The 17118-nt window shown below is 37.0% G+C and overlaps 3 protein-coding genes across 3 annotated transcripts; all 3 read left to right on the forward strand.

Moving 5' to 3' along the window:
* Positions 1-7004: 7004 nt before the first annotated feature.
* Positions 7005-8186, forward strand: LOC111875994 (uncharacterized). The gene has a single exon (XM_023872519.1). It carries the CDS (start codon positions 7005-7007, stop codon positions 8184-8186), a length of 1182 nt encoding a protein of 393 aa, XP_023728287.1.
* A 380-nt stretch (positions 8187-8566) lies between these two features.
* LOC111875993 (uncharacterized) lies at positions 8567-9682 on the forward strand. The gene has a single exon (XM_023872518.1). The coding sequence runs from the start codon at positions 8567-8569 to the stop codon at positions 9680-9682; it is 1116 nt and encodes a 371-aa protein (XP_023728286.1).
* Positions 9683-16126: 6444 nt separating this feature from the next.
* LOC111875992 (uncharacterized) lies at positions 16127-16606 on the forward strand. The gene has a single exon (XM_023872517.1). It carries the CDS (start codon positions 16127-16129, stop codon positions 16604-16606), a length of 480 nt encoding a protein of 159 aa, XP_023728285.1.
* The last annotated feature ends 512 nt before the right edge of the window (positions 16607-17118 follow it).

The following is a 17118-nucleotide window of genomic DNA, read 5'->3' on the forward strand; positions in this document are numbered from 1 at the left end:
AGCCTTGGATATAGAATATGGACTTAAGTGCTTAAGCCATTAAGCACTTATTGGATTTTGAAGATTGCGAGGGTGTGTCTCGTGTACTCGGTCAACCACCCCGATGGTAGTCAAGCTGCGAGGCCTTGTGTATGTCATGCGTACCTCAGGAGTATGCCCTACATACTCGCATTGGTTCAGCTCTATTGAGTTGACTCGGCTGGGGTTGACTCAGTTGACTTAGTAGGTTTTGACCAGTTGACTTTGACCAAGTTTGACCTTGAGGGTATTTTCGGATTTTGATGGAATTGGTTAATTTGTGGGATTAGGTGTGGGTTAGAGAGCTGAGATTCGGAGTCGGGACCTTATTAGCTTCTAAGTTTGCGAGGTGAGTTTTCCTCACGGTACTTACGGGTAGAAGGCACCAAGGTTGGCCCGTTGGATTGATATCCTGTTATGCATGCTATTGTACTGTAGTGATCTGTTAGATCGGTATCTTGGTATAGAGGATGATGTTATGCTTAGTGATCCGTAGATCTGTTTGACTAGCTATAGACTGTTATATGCTTATATGTTATATGTGCACATGTTTGGTTGGTGGCTGAGGCTTCACTGCTTTGTGCGTAAGCAAACAGGTCGGGGCATACCAACCCGATGGTTGAATGGGCCCGAGGGTATTCCATCCCGAGGATGATTGGACCCATAGTGTATTGGCATTCCAACCTGATGGTTGAGGGGACTGGGGTATTCCAACCTGATGGTTGATTGGACCTATAGTATGTTGGCATTCCAACCCGATGATTGAGGGGCTTGGTGTATTCCAACCCGATGGTTGATTGGACCCATAGTATGTTGTTAATTATATCTATTATTTGTTTATGTGTTGGTACTTTGTGGGATCTCACTAAGCTTTAGGATTATAATTTTGGGTTATATTTCTGGTACTTTAGATGACCGCGGGAAGGCGAAGGCATGACCATACACATCCTTGTATTTTGACTTATGATTTGGGAAACTATGATATTGAACATGTTTTGAAAACTATGTGTAAACAATTTATGATTTTGGATTGGTTTAAAAAGTTTAATTTTTTCATGATTTTTATGGATGTTACAAAATCGGAACCCTATCACCCTCATGTAAGCTTTGGTGTATTCATCAATGGTGTTGTTGCCTTAAGGAGTTTCCTACTGGAGCAAACTAAATAAGTTGCATATCTTCATCTTTCCTTCTTAGCAAAATCGACATCCAAGAAACAAGGTTTCCATAGCAAAAGGCGATGATGGTGGTTGGTGGGGTTGGTTTACCAGAGGAGGTGGTTATGTTGGTGAATTGTAGGGAAGAGGGCGAGATGAGGGGGATGAAGCGAGGTAGGGGCGGGGATGAAGATTTCAATATTCTTTTGTGGATTGATTTCTAATTTGGTCAATTGCTTGTTTTTCTACTGATTATGTGTACCTATCATATCCCCTGTCCATCAATAGGTTTTATCTTCTCCCCACTTTGTTATCATCCATGAAAACATTCCCATTGATTGCTAGATGTGTTGGTATAGGTTAATATATGATTTTTTGGTGTGGTTTTATACATGATCTTATCTTCTAATTTGGTCAATTGCGGGATGTGTGGGTGTGGATTCATATACAAATTGTTTTTTTTCCTAAATCACTAAATCATGGTATATATGTGTTGAAAAAGGTTTATAAGTGTGTAATGCCCTGTTCCGAATCGCTACCCATTTGGGTGTGGTTGATGGTATGTGAATGATTCGGGCAATCGGAGTTAGTTTTGGAGCCAATGGTATTTTGGGAAATGTTCAGCTCGTACTTTTATGGAAGTTGGCTGTTTGTTCATGATATTGTAAGATAGGTATGTGTTTTTTAAGGCATAGAGCTTCTTGTTACCTTTTCATGGATACAAGGATGGTTGGAATCGGAGTTGTATCAAAGAATTTATGGCCTTCAGAATGAATTAGGGTTTGAGGGTAGACCTTAGTATGTGGGGTGTACCAAGAGAGTACGCGAGGCGTACTGGTGCGAAGGGATCTACGTCATGTGTAATAAGGATTACACTTAGCATACTGCGAAGTTGGGATCGGGATGTGAGACCTTGTACGCGGGGCATACGAGGAGTACGTTGGGCATACGAGGGAAAGGATGAAACCCTAATTTTTAGGGATGTACCCTATATAAGCTTTATGTTAGTCCCTTTGGTTCATTTATAAGCTATCCTCCATAACCTAAAAACCTTAAATCGAACATTTTAGTCTCTTGGTGGTATTCTTGAGCTCTTAGAAGGTTTTTGGTGCACATTTTGCCCTTGGGAAGGAAAGAAGCGAAGCTTGAAGTTGTTTGGCTTGGTGGAGAGGCTTTGGATCCAGAATCATCACCTTGCGGGGAAGCTTATTGAGGTATCAAGTTTTCATCTTGGATTGTGTATGATTAGATCTCTTCATGGCTATTTTATTATGATTTTGGTCTTCTTTTTGAGTCTATGGATGATTTGGGTTGTTTAAGGGTTGGTTCTTTAATTTGAGTTGTTTTGGAATTCTTAAGAATAAAGGTGCAAGCTTTATGTGAAGAATGGTGTCATTCATGCATTAAGTCAACCATTAAGTCCCTTTTTAAGCTTAAGAGCTTCATTTAGTCATATATGGACGTAAAGTTGGCAACTTTACGTGATAATCCAACTCAAGGAGGTCAGATCTATGTTTGGGAAGCTTTATCTTAATGGATAAAGTGGAAATCAAGTTTGATGGGTTTTGAGCATTACAACATTCCAATGGTGCACATGCAACCCTATTTGCTTTGGATCTAGGTTTTCTTCAAGTTATACATGCAAATTAATTTTCCAAAGCAAAACCCTAATCCAACATACAAGAAAACTAAATCTAATCATATTAGGGTTAGAAGAATACCTTTCTTGTTGATTGCTTGATCTTGACCTTTAAGAGCTTAGTGCCTCAAGTACTGCACCTCTAATGGAATCACAAACACCACTTAGCAATGATTGAACACGAGAGAGGTGGAGGCTACAAGATTTCGGCCAGGGTTTTTTCTAAGGAATCAAGTGGCCGATTTCATGAGCCCTGGGGTTCCTTTTATAGTTGAGGCTACTAGGGTTTTCAACTGGAAACCCTAATTCCCTTGCTTAGGCCCTAATCAAACCACAGACCCCCACATGATAGGGCCTTAGACAAAATTCTATGGGCTTCCCATAGATTTTCGTCCACCCCTTATCAATAGGATCCATTAGCCCAAACTACAACTATCACCGATTTTCATAATCATTCCCCGTTCTTTTAATCAGTTTCTTTTGATCACTAAATCAATTTTAAATTAATTTATGATCAATACTAATTAAATAATATGATTTCTCAATTAATATATTATTCTTATAATATATTATTAAATCACTAATTAACCTTTTTCTACAAAACTCATCTTATCAAATTGCTATGGTGAAGGCAACCTAAAAGGACCAAGTTACTATCAGATCAAGTACATCCTAATTATAGTTATGGGCTTAGATACTTAATCCAATAGTCTCCTACTTGGATAAGTCTAATAACTATAACTGCCAATGCACCTTCAGAATCTGATTAGCAATCGTAGCTCTTAAAAGCTGTTGTCGAACTCTGACCTAGTCAATGACACGTCCTTTAGATAAGGGATCATATAATCCTCCGTTCTGCAAGATATCGTGTGGACAAATACATGGAACATAATCATTCTCAATGTCCAACATTTTGTTTCCCGGCTTCTAATTTGTTTGACAACGAACTTAATTGAACACATTAATTCAGTCCTGACCGGGCCCGACACATAAGTCAACACAAAATCATCGAGGGGCCCAAGATTTCACTTTTACCCTCTTACGATAAAAGGAACAGATAAACTTTGACTTATATGCTTGTATTATTTACTTGTCAAATCATACACAACAACATGTTTTATAACATCAAGTTACTGATGCGTTTACGCATTATCAATGTACAACCAAATCGCAAACAACAACTCATATATCTAGGTTTAAAGATTATACGATATTATCGTCACACAATCACTCGTGATAAATTCCATGAAGTGATTCACATGACCGTTGGTTTAATCCAATACTCAAATCTTATTTCAGAAGTACTCATGAACGTTGCAGCAAACCTTTGCTATGTCTAAGCACTTAGTCAATCTACAACCAATTCATGGCAATCTGGCCTCATTACTTACTTCCAAAGTATGATCGACTGTGGATAATTTGAACAATCCAATTATTCAGGAAGTAAAACATACAAAAATGAAACAACCGTAAACAATCGACACAAGATAGCAAACAATACTTATATATAAATCTCCATTTTATAATCACCAAATGTCAATTACATTTATCTATTAAAAGTTTCAAAACATCTATCTAATCACTAAAACTAATATCGTCCTTCAGACCAATGCTCCTCGCATGTTGTAAGTGCTTAACCCTGCTCAGACCCTTTATGATAGGATCTTCTAGATTCTCTTCTAACGATACCCTCTTAACTACGAGGAGTCCATCTTCTACCCGATGTCTGATGAAGTGGTATTTTCTGTCGATGTGTCTGGATCTACCATGATCCCTTGGTTCCTTGGTTAAGGCAATCGCTCCTTCTTTATCACATAAAATCTCTATAGGTGACTAGTACAACTCCAAGGTCTACAATAAAGTTCTTCGACCATATTACCTCCTTCGACGCTTCGCTCACTGCTATGTACTCTTATTCGCACGTTGAATCAGCCATGATCTCCTACTTGGAACTTTTCCAAGTAACACTCTCAAGTCATCACTTAAGAATGTTCTTAACTATACACTGTCACTCTCAAGTCATGACTCCCACCAAGTGTAAGGGCCCAATCCTTAGTCCTTCGCAGATACTTAAGAATGTTCTTAACTGCTGTCCAATGAGCTCTACCCGGGTTCCCTTGATATCGGCTAACCATGCTCAACGAAAAATCCATATCAGGGCGAGTACATGTCATAGCATACATGATCGAGCCAATGGCGGAAGCATATGGCACTCGACTCATTTCTACTATCTCAGCGTCTGTACTTAGATTTCGAGTCTTACTCAGCTTGGTATTGCTTTGGATTGTCAGTTCTCCTTTCTTGGAATTCTCAATGCTAAAACGTTTTAGCACCTTGTCCAAGTAAGTACTTTGACTAAGTCCTATTAGTCTCCTACTTCTATTTCTCAAAATCCTTATCCCCAGAATGTAAGCAGCTTCTCCTAGATCCTTCATAGCGAAACACTTCCCAAGCAAGGACTTAACCTCCTACAAGGTTCTAATGTCGTTTCCTTTGTGCAGTATGTCATCAACATACAAAACTAGAAAGCTAGCTATACTCCCACTAGCCTTGACATACACACAAGACTCATCCTCGCTTCTTGAATATCCAAACTCTTTGACTTTCTCATCGAAACAAAGATTCCATCTGCGAGACACTTGCTTTAATCCATAGATGGATTTCTCAAGCTTGCACACTCTATTAGGATATTTAGCATCCACAAAACTCTCTAGCTGACATATGTAAACATCTCCAGCCAACTTCCCGTTAAGGAAGGCAGTTGTTAGGTGCATAAATTGCACCTTTTCATAAGCTAATTTCATGTTTATTTATAGCATTGCATTGCATTTTTAGTGTAATTTTCATTCATTTTGCATTTAAGGACATTATCGAGGATCTATTGATATTTCACCATTTTTGTGGATGTTTCGGGGTGATTTGAAGTTTGGAGCATGCTTAGGATGGTCAAGGGAAGATCTCGGTGAAATTTCGGATTTCGGAGCTAAATTAAAGAAATGAAGAAAATTGGAGATTGGCTATCTTAGAGTTCATTACACGGCCCGCGCTTTGGCAAGGCATACGTTACGCGGCCGCGCTTTGGAAGTATCTCAGGACATCAGAGTCATTACATGGCCGTGTAATGACAAGGCATATGTTACACGGGCGTGTAACCTGATCTGATGGAATTTCAAAATCTTAACTTCCGATTTATCTACGGTTTTGGGGACATTTAGGGGGAACTTCGACTTGGAACTTCAAAGGGGCGATTTTGGGGAGTTTATATCATCATCTAACACTTTGGAAACACTTTAATTTGCTTTTTGTAAGTCAATTTGAAGTTTAAACTTGTTTGATTTGTAGTTTAACCTAGACATGTGTGGTTGATTTCATTATCATTTCTGAATCTGAATTCTTAAGTATGTGTTATTAGGTTGTAACTTGAACTTGATTTGTGTTTAACATCTAGTAATCTTTGATTTGATCTTAATCATGTGTTTGGTTTATTCTCTTTTTCACTTGATCAATGAATTAGGGTTTTTATCAATCTAGTTAATCAAATTGTAAAATTCGTATATGTTTTATGATTTGAAGTTAGTAACATGCACTTAAATGATTGTAACTAAATCAAAATGAGTGTAATCAAAGATTAAATGTTCATAATCCCAAGCTTATGAGGAATATTGAATATTGTTGGTAATTGTTGCAAGAACTTAAAGTCATTTAATGATTTGATGAAAGAGCTTATTTGAATTAAATCAATTAAATGAAGTTTTATTTGAAGAACATGTTTTGAATAAAACATCTTTTGTCAACTTGGATATTATAGTTTATTAATATCTAAATTACCAACCTAGATTGAACATGAGTTATAATCATATTACATCTTTCAACACAATACATGTATAGGAATCAGAATCGAAAATGTACTTCTATTACTGCGTTTTGTTAACAATCTTGTTTATTTATGAAGTTTAAATCTAGTTCAAACACAATCCCCCATTTTAATATTATTTGTATTATGTGTGAAAATATGACAAGGTAAAAAGTCCCGTTTTCCTGTGGACCGATCCTGCTTACTCTATACTATCTTTAGTATAAGAAATAGCAGTGACTTGAGCTTTATTAAGATTATTTTATCCCATTATTTGTTGGTTTGACAACCAAACAAATTGGCGCCATTGCCGGGGATACGGTAGTACTAATTGTTTATGCCAAGATCTTTTCGCACAGGTACACCTTTACCAGTTGATTTGGAGATAGAGAAATCTGCTAAACAAAGAAGGAAGCAAGCCAGACTTTTAGAGAAACAACAACAATCTGGAGTTTCTTCATCAAATCCATCAACCCCATCTTCGCCAACATCCAAAAGTACCACCTCATCATCTTCACCTTTACCCGAATCTGAAACCTTTATCCCTACTCCTACCATGGGAGACAACCATTGCCAACATCCTCCACATCCACCACCTGAACAAACCTTTAGACAATGGGCCACTCAAGATGTCACCCAACAACCTTTGTGCATAAATTACCCTGCAGCAATCAACTTTGAACTCAAGTCTGGACTCATCCATTTGTTACCCTCATTCTGTGGTCTTGAGAATGAAGACCCACATAAATTCCTTAAGGAATTTCATGTTGTCTGTGTAGGTATGAAGCCACATGAAGTTACAGAAGATCAAATCAAGTTAAGGTCATTCCCCTTTGCGTTACAAGATTCAGCCAAGGAGTGGTTATATGATTTACCACCGGGGTCAGTCACAACATGGAATGAACTTGCAAGGATGTTTCTGGATAAATATTTTCCAAAAATGAGAGCTTCAGCTTTACGCAGAGAGATAATTGGTATCAAGCAACAAAAGAGAGAAGCCTTGCATACTTATTGGGAACGGTTCAAGAAATTGTGTTCAAGATGTCCAAAACATGGGATTATAGAATATCAGTTGTTGCAGTATTTTTGTGAAGGAATGTCATCTTGGGATAGGAGATTACTCAATGCATCAAGTGGTGGATCTATAGCCAATAAGACTCCAACAAATTTCAGAATTCTTATCAAGAACATGGCAGAAGAGTCCAAGCATACAGTCCAAGAAGTAGAATGGTACAGTAATGCACCAAGAGGAGTGAAAGAAATTTATAGCCCAAAAATTGAAAGTCAACTTTCTAAGTTGACTAAAGTAGTGATGATGCTTGCAAAGGACAAGGGCGTGCAACCACCAACAGTTAGACCTTGTGGTATTTGTACACAAGTTGGACATCCCATTGATATGTGCCCAATGTTACAAGAAGATGTAGAGCCAGTTCAAGCTATGGGATTTTCAAGTCAACAACAAGGAAACTTCCAGCCAAGAAGCAATCCAAATTGGCATCAACCTAATGCCAATTTTTAGCCAAGACCACCACCTTATCAACCAAGACCCCCATTTCAAAATCAAATGCATCACCAACAAAGTTATCAACCACATTTCCAGCCAACTCAACCTCCTCATCAATCTCAATTCCAACCTCAAAACATGCATCAAGGAAGTAGTTCAAGCGGATCGGGAATGTCTTTGGAAGACATTGTTAAGAGTTTAGCCATAAGTACTCAAACATTTCAAAATGAGACCAAGGAGAGCATCAAGACTTTGGAGCAACAAATGACTCAACTCGCCACTTCTTGAGTAAATTGGAGTCACAAGGCAAACTACCCGCGCAAACCAAGAAGAATCCAAAACATAGTGCATGTGCCATCACTTTGAGGAATGGAAAAGAATATGAAGGTCCTAAAATGATTGAAGAAGAAGAAGAGATGGAGCTAAAGAAAATAGAAGAGAAGTCAAAAACACCTTCAAAGCAAGTTCCTATTGAAGCAAAAGTCACTCCTCCCCCATTTCCTTCAAGGTTAAGCAAGTCAAAGCGAGAGAAGGAAGACAATGAAATCATGGAGATGTTCAGGAAGGTTGAGGTAAATATTCCTCTTATTGATGCCATCAAACAAGTCCCTAGGTATGCTAAGTTCCTTAAGGAATTATTTACATCCAAGAAAAAGTTGAAAGGGAATGAAACTGTTAAAGTAGGAGAAAATGTGTCTGCAGTGTTACAGAAAAGACTACCTCAAAAATGTAAGGATCCGGGTGTATTCACGGTTCCTTGCAAATTAGGTAATCTTCATGTTCCACGAGCTATGCTAGACCTTGGAGCTTCTATCAATGTTTTTCCATATTCCATTTTTAAAACTTTAAATATTGGCATATTGAAGAAGACTGGGGTAATCATTCAATTGGCTGATAGATCTTTAGTACATCCCAAAGGTGTGCTAGAAGATGTGTTAGTCCAAGTGAATGAATTAGTGTTTCCAGCAGATTTTTATGTCCTTGAAATGGATGATGATGACTCACCAAATTTGAGTTCAATTCTCCTAGGAAGATACTTTTTGAAAACAGTCAGGACAAAAATTGATGTTTATGATGGTACATTGTCCATGGAATTTGATGGGGAGGTGATAAATTTCAATATCTATGATGTTATGAGATATCCAAGTGATATTTCATCTTTGAATTTTGTGGATGCCATTGAACCATTAACAGAGGAGTGTTTTGATTTGTCTAATCTTGATGTGTTAGCTCTCATTTTAGACAGGAATCTTCACAAGGAAAGATTGGAAAAACCTGCCAATCAATTTACAATTGATAAAGAGATTACGGAGGTTGTGTCTTGCATGGATGAGAAGAAGAAAATGAGGTTTGATGTTCCAAAGCTGAAAATACCAATGTCTAATGAGAAACTTGTTCCTTCTATTGTGCAGGCACCGAAATTAGAGCTCAAAACTTTACCCGAACATCTCAAGTACGCATATCTTGGAGACAAAGAAACTTTGCCAGTGATCATCTCCACCAAGTTGTAAACAAAAGAAGAGGAAGTGCTTGTCACCACTTTGAAAGAGTATAAGGAAGCTATTGGGTGGACTATAGCCGACATCAAAGGGCTAAGTCCTTCACTTTGCATGCACAAAATCCTTATGGAAGAAGACTACAAGCCTTCCCGAGAAGCTCAAAGGCATTTGAATCCTCCAATGATGGAGGTAGTGAAGAAAGAAATTTTGAAGTTGTTGAATGCAGGGATGATCTACCCTATATCAGATAGCAAGTGGGTAAGTCCGGTTCAAGTTGTTGTTGAGTTTTGGTCATAAGAACATCCTATGTGCTCATATAAACCCTAATGCTTGGATCTAGGTTTCTCTATTGTATATGCAAGTTATCCGAGACTATAAACCCTAGATATAACATATAATAATCAATATAACATATAATAAGGGTTTAGATCATACCTTGATTGTTATATAGCAATAATAATCCCAAATCCTTCTTGTATTGACTTTAGAAAGCTTAGAGTCACAAATGTCACTCCTCTAATGGTTCATAAACACCAAGAGCAAGAGGATGAGGAGGAGGGGTGAAGGAGGCTGACCAAAAATGTGTGAAACCCTAGAAGGATGCTTAGCCGCGTTTTTGGGTCATAAGGGATGTATATATAGTTAGGCTATTAGGGTTATCTAACAAGGAAACCCTAATTTGGATGCTTAAGCCCTAAGCAACCCATAGATTCCTTTCCTTAAGGCCTTGGACGATTTCCTTATGGGCTTCCCCATAGAATTCATCCATTCCTTAATATAATGAATCCATGACCCAAATTGCAATTATCTTATAATTACAATTCCAGTCCCTTAAGTTTAATTAATCTATTTTAGTCACAATACTAATTACCAATTAATTATTGACTAATATTAATTAAACAATATGATTTCTCCTTTAATATATTATTCTCATAATATATTAATAAATCATATTTAATCCTCTCTCTCCATAATTCATCTTATCAAGTTGCTTTGGTGAAGGCAACCCAAAAGGACCATGCACCATCGGGTCAAGTACATACCAAAATAGTTATGGACTTAGACACTAATCCAATAGTCTCCCACTTGGATAAGTCTAATAACTATTATGCGTATGACTTCAGATCTTGATCTGCAATCGTAGCTTTCCAAAGCCGTTGTCAACTCTGATCCTATCAGATACGCGTGTCCTTTAGATAAGGGATCATATATTCCTCCATTTTAGATATCGTATGAGACATGATTTCTAATCATTCTCTTTGTACTATTTCTCGAATTCCGATTTATGACGACTGACTAATTGAACAAATCAAATTAGCCCTAGCCCGGCCGAGCATTTACGTTTGTCATCACTAAATCATCAAGGGGCCTAAAGATATCGCTTTTATCCTACTTGGGATAAAAGGAACGAATAAACTTTGATTCAATGCTCGCTTGCACTCACTCACCTAATCACACACAACAATATGTTTTATAACACCCAGTTATTGGTGCGTTTACATATTATCAATGTGCAACCGATTTGCAAGATACAACTCACACATCTCGGTTTCAAGAATATAAGATGTTATCGTCTCACCAATCACTCGTGATACAATCCATGGAGTGATCCAAGTGAGCGTGGGTTTGATCCAATGCTCAAATTCATATTCATAAGCACTCATGAACGTTGTAGCAAACATTTGCTTATGTCTAATACTCTTTTAGACATTCCGCACACCAATTCATGACAGTCTTCATTCATACTTACTTCCAACGTATGAACGACTGTGGCCCATTCGAATAATTTGACTATTCTTAACCAATTAAATTATTCAGGAAGTCAAAACATGCAAAGTGAAACACAAGAATAATACTAATCCCATATGGCCTCAAACTTTAAGTATAAATAAAACACCTTTTATTTATCACCATATCGATTACTGATTATTTGTTGTTTCGGGTAATCAACTTCTTACTTGAATTATTACACTTGTCCCATGCTCTAAGCATGCACATAATGTTTACTTATGGTTCTTACTTTGTGAAATAGATCAAATTGAACACATTTCCAATCATTCTCATTTCACAACTCCTAATCCTTTTTCATAAGTGTAAGAATATCAAATTCTTGCCACTTATAGAATATGTTAGATTCTAACATTTTATGCAATGATCCTTTCATAATATCATTGCACCAAAGTCACAAAGACTATTGCCAATGAAATTACAAAGTCCTCTATCGGAGATTGTTACAAGACAATTCCTTAGATATGATGTCTCTCATTCAAAGTACATTCCTTTGAACATCCTTTTGCATAAAAGTTTCTAATCTAGACATAGATATTCAATATTCAATTCCCAATATGGACACGCTTCCATAATTTCCATATGACAACTCATTCTTAAGAGAATCTTGTCTATTCACAATAATGTCGATATGCTCCATTCAATATGAAAACATTTCCATATTTTCCAATACTATACTTCCAACTACTCACAAGCGACCAATCCTCGGCGAACTTTGGATTGTCCTTTGATAGTTGTTTAATTATCTTAGCCAAAACCGATTCTTGTCCTTTTTCCCTCTAAATGCGCTAAACATTTGGAAAATTTTAGAATGGCCAAATATTATAGCATTTGCAATCGATCCTATACCCGAAGTGTATGAGACATGATGCATAATGTCTTACATAAAGATTTGATACTTTATCAATCTTTTGCCATAATGTTTTATTTTCTATGTTCTCAAAATTCGAATTATGAAGAGGAATGCCGTAATCATAATCAAAATTTTAAGAACACACTATGTACCTTTGACTAAATTTATTAACATTTCTCAACCTAAACCTTTAGATTTGAAATGAAGCATAATATTCTCTCCTTTAATTATAGCAAAACAACTATTCCATCCTTACAACTTTGCAAAGAATGACTCTTGTTTTCTATAATTAATATTGCCAACTTGCAATACTTTCCTTAATAATCATACAATCATAACATTTATGCTCCCACTATCATGATGATTATTATAAACATAACACTTATGCTCCCACTAGCTTTGACATGTATTCAGAAACAGCCTAACTTTCAGAAAAACAATACCTATTGAATTTCTTAAGTCCATGTTTCTAATATTTAATGCTTTGATAATCTTTTATCAAGGCTTTTTGAACTTATACACCTTTGCCTTAGATACTTCATATGTGTGTCTAAACAATTGCCAAACCTCACAATTCAAATTATGGAAAGGGATACCGTAACCATAATCGAATTCGAGAATGCAATTTTAAAATCACTATCTTCTTAAAATCTTTCTTAGTGAAAGTATTTCCTCACAATCATTTTCATGAAGGAGGAAATCCTGTGACACTTAGATTTAAATGGTGTATTTGTTCCTATCCATGTGAATTTGTCAAAACCAAAGTTTACGACAAATTCAAACTCATATGGATCGAACTTTCTTAATCTCGATTTCTTGCCTTATGGTAGCACGGCTGCCCACCAGGTCTTCCAAGTAGTTAAGAAGCTCACCTTTTCCTATCAATGTACCTTTCATTAATCAAGGTCCTTGCCTTTTATGCATTCAAACGAGAACTCATAGGACTCACATGCATAATTAACTCAATTAGAATGGCACATAAACAAAATAGTGTTAACACGATAGGTTGTAAACCTCAACTCGTGTGCTAGTGATGATCGATAAGGTCTATTTTGATTTGTTCTTGAAACCTTTCAAGACTATTAAAACTCCCACTGACTCCTTGACATATAATATGTTCTTTTCAATAAACATTTCTTGACAAACAAATATTCAAGAGTTAGTGTAGCTTTTATCAAAACACTTCATAAATTGGTCCTAGTTGGTCTTTGTCTTATCCCAGACATCACAACTTTCCACATTTGATGAATGCTATAAACCTTTCTAATACTTATCACTCGATGTCACAATCTTAACTCTAAGACTTGTTTTTGGAACGAAGTATGATTGACTTCTTGATTTAACCATTTCTTCAATTCTTGATTCCTCTTCTTAGACATACAATTGTACTAAGAATCACTTAGAGGATCAATTGAGATATGGTTCTTAATCATCAAGACCTATCATAAAGCATAAAAGGTACTATCCCTTCTTCTTAGAATGGAGAAACTTTTATCTTTCTGCCTACTTGATTCTTCTTATTCGTTCTGCTATTGATTTAAACTTTTTCAATCAATTCAGAATTACAGTTAATCTTACAAGTATAATCATATTTACTAAACCTTTAGTAAATCATGACGAATACCATTGTTACTCTTATGGTGCACTTGATCAACACGCAACTTTGTGTGCTCGATCTCCTAGTCCTTCACTTGACACTTTGTCAATGAATTAGTCTAATTTCCAAAATATGAAATTTCTCATTCATCGTGCAACCAAGTTGCATGATTCCAAGTTTCTGTCCAATTGAAACTTGGGCGATGAGAAACTCTCCCTATTTGGTAAATTCTTGACATTTCCATAAATAATACAATTAAGAATCAAATCCATTATTGCTAATAATTGAAACATTCAAACATTAATTTTCATATATGTCATTGCAAGGATAAAATCAAAATTTATATTCATATATAAAGGCAGCGGAAAACATTTGTCCTTACAATGCAAAATCCATGGAAAACTATGTATTTCAAAAGGAAAATTTCTAACAACTCTATCACAACTATCTAAGCTCAAAATCTAATCTTCAAGTCCATGCGATCAAGATCCATTCCTTGTGATTAGATTCATCTTGCTCTTTCACCAAGCTTCCTTTCTTTTCACCGATCCTGCAAAACATTCAAATGCAATATTATCACATCATGTATTAAGAATCAATGAATAGGAACTTAACGGAGTTAGATAGTGGATTTTACCTGAAGCGCAACCATACTCTTTGACTCTCCCATCTTCTGGACTTTTCAGGCTCTTTGGGCAGACTTGTATCCAACTCCCTTTCTTTTGGCAGCAAACGCAGGTTGGTTCTCCTAGAACGTCCTTGGAAGCATGGTCGGTTGACTTTCCCAACAAATACGCTCCATTCCTTCACCAAATCATTTCTGATTCAGCAGCAATGAGCATGTAAGTTAGGTTAATGAGGTTGTCATCATGATCCATCATATAATACTTTCTTTTGAACTCATTATATGATTCAGGAAGTGACTGCAAAACCCAATTCACAGCCAACTCATCCGGGAATGACACACCCAACATTATCAACCTATCAATGTGTGATTTCATTCCTAGAACATGGGCACACACAGGTTACCATCTTCATGTTTCATTTCCAATAGGGCTTTAGTGATATTGAACCTTTCAATTCTTCGATCTTGTGGGCTAGGGAGAACAATTGGAGGAGGTGGATGAAGTGAAGCATGATTTCTTGTTCCTCGATCGAATCGTGGAATGTCATCTTCATGTGGAATGCAGCTATTAGGTATCTACTTGCAAAGAAGGATTCGAAGCCTAGACTCATTCGATGGGTATTACTCTTGTAAGAGTTTGACATTGAAATCAAAGACAAGAGCGGAAAGTCAAACTTTGTAGCTGATCATCTTAGCAGAATTGTTTCTCCCGATGACTCAACTCCCATTTATGATGCATTTCCTGACGAGAACCTATTTTCAACAAAAGTTACCCCGTGGTATACCGATATTGTGAACTACTATGTCACAAATCAATTTCCACCAGATTTAACTCGATGGCAAAAAGACAAGATCAAGAAAGAAGCCAAGAGGCATGTTTGAGATCAGCCATATTTGTGCAAATATTGTGCTGACCAAATGATTAGACGATGTGTGGATCAATATGAGGTACCTTCTATCTTAACATTTTGTCACTCTTATGCTTGTGGAGGACATTTTGGTCCTCAAAGGATTGCAAGAAAAGTATTAGAGAGTGGATTTTACTGGCCAAGTATTTTCCATGACTCTTATGTTTTTTGTGCAAGCTGTGATAAGTGTCAAAAGATGGGCTCTTTAAGCTCAAAGAATCAAATGCCCCTAAATCCCATATTAGTTTGTGAAATTTTTGGTGTTTGGGGCATTGATTTCATGGGACCTTTTCCATCATCTTCGGGTTTTATTTATATTCTTTTGGCTGTGGACTATGTTTCCAAGTGGGTGGAAGCAAAGGCTACCCGTACTAACGATTCAAAAGTTTCGATAGATTTCTTGAAGGCTAACATTTTTTCCAGATTTGGTGTTCCAAAGGCCTTGATCAGTGATCATGGTACACATTTTTGCAATCGTATGCTCGGGATTGTTTTGAAGAAATATGGTGTCACTCATAAAGATTCCACATCATACCACCCACAAACAAATGGACAAGCCGAGGTGAGCAATCGACCAATCAAGGGAATTTTGGAGAAAACCGTGAATACAACAAGGAAAGATTGGAGTACACGCCTTGATGATGCTTTGTAGGCATACCGCACTGCATACAAAACTCCAACTGGAATGTCTCCATACTGTATTGTTTTTGGAAAGCCGTGTCGATTACCCGTTGAGTTGGAACATAGGGCCTATTGGGCGATCAAGCAGTTCAACATGGATTTACGTGAGTTAGGAAAGAAGAGGAAGTTGGACATACAAGAACTTGAGGAAATCCGCAATGAAGCATATGAGAATGAGGTTCTTTATAAGGAAAAGACCAAAACATTCCATGACAAGATGATTACACGCAAGGTATTTCACAAAGGTCAAAAGGTACTACTTTACCATTCGCGTTTTGAATTGATTCCTGGTAAATTAAGGTCCCGTTGGGTGGGACCATTTGTTGTCACTAATGTTTTTGAGCATGGTGCAATAGAAACCACAAGTGAGAAAACCGGGAAGATTTTTAAGGTAAATAGTCACCGTTTGAAGCCTTATTATGAAGGATTTCAAGTCAAGAATGAAGAGGTGGAGGAAGTGATGGTTCCAAAGTATCAAGATTGACAAATAATTAGGATCCATGTCGAGCCATCGACTTTAAACAAGGGCAGTTACCTGAGAGGCAACTCGGGGGTATTTTGGTCATTTTTGTAATATTTTTGTATGGACATTTTCTTTTGAGTTTTTGTGTTCCAAGGTTCTTAGAATAATTAGGGGAGTCTAAAAATAATTTTTATGAAGATTGGAAGTGAGCGGGTGCGGAAATAAGAAAAATCAAGGTGCGTCTCTCAGAACATTACCCGGGTCGTGTAATGCATGCCTTTGCAAAACACGGCCGTGTAATGATGCTTGATGAAGAACTTTTGGCGTTACACGGCCGCGTAACATTACTCTTTCCATTACACGGGCCGTGTAACGAGGTCTGTACATTAAAATAAAAAAAAACGCAACTTCTTTCTTTCTTTCTTCATCCAGTCACGGCCCTCTCTTCCTCTTGTTCCCTTAGACGATAACTCACACATACACCTAAAATCTTTGATCTTACATGGAATTAAGCATGCAAGATATGATTTTTC

This window comes from Lactuca sativa, chromosome 1 (genome assembly GCF_002870075.4).
Source record: "Lactuca sativa cultivar Salinas chromosome 1, Lsat_Salinas_v11, whole genome shotgun sequence".
In the NCBI taxonomy this organism is placed as follows: Eukaryota; Viridiplantae; Streptophyta; class Magnoliopsida; order Asterales; family Asteraceae; genus Lactuca; species Lactuca sativa.

Coding starts and splice junctions, on each gene's coding strand:
- LOC111875994 (XM_023872519.1), top strand. CDS start 7,005: ATGCCAAGATCTTTTCGCACAGGTACACCTTTACCAGTTGATTTGGAG.
- LOC111875993 (XM_023872518.1), top strand. CDS start 8,567: ATGATTGAAGAAGAAGAAGAGATGGAGCTAAAGAAAATAGAAGAGAAG.
- LOC111875992 (XM_023872517.1), top strand. CDS start 16,127: ATGTCTCCATACTGTATTGTTTTTGGAAAGCCGTGTCGATTACCCGTT.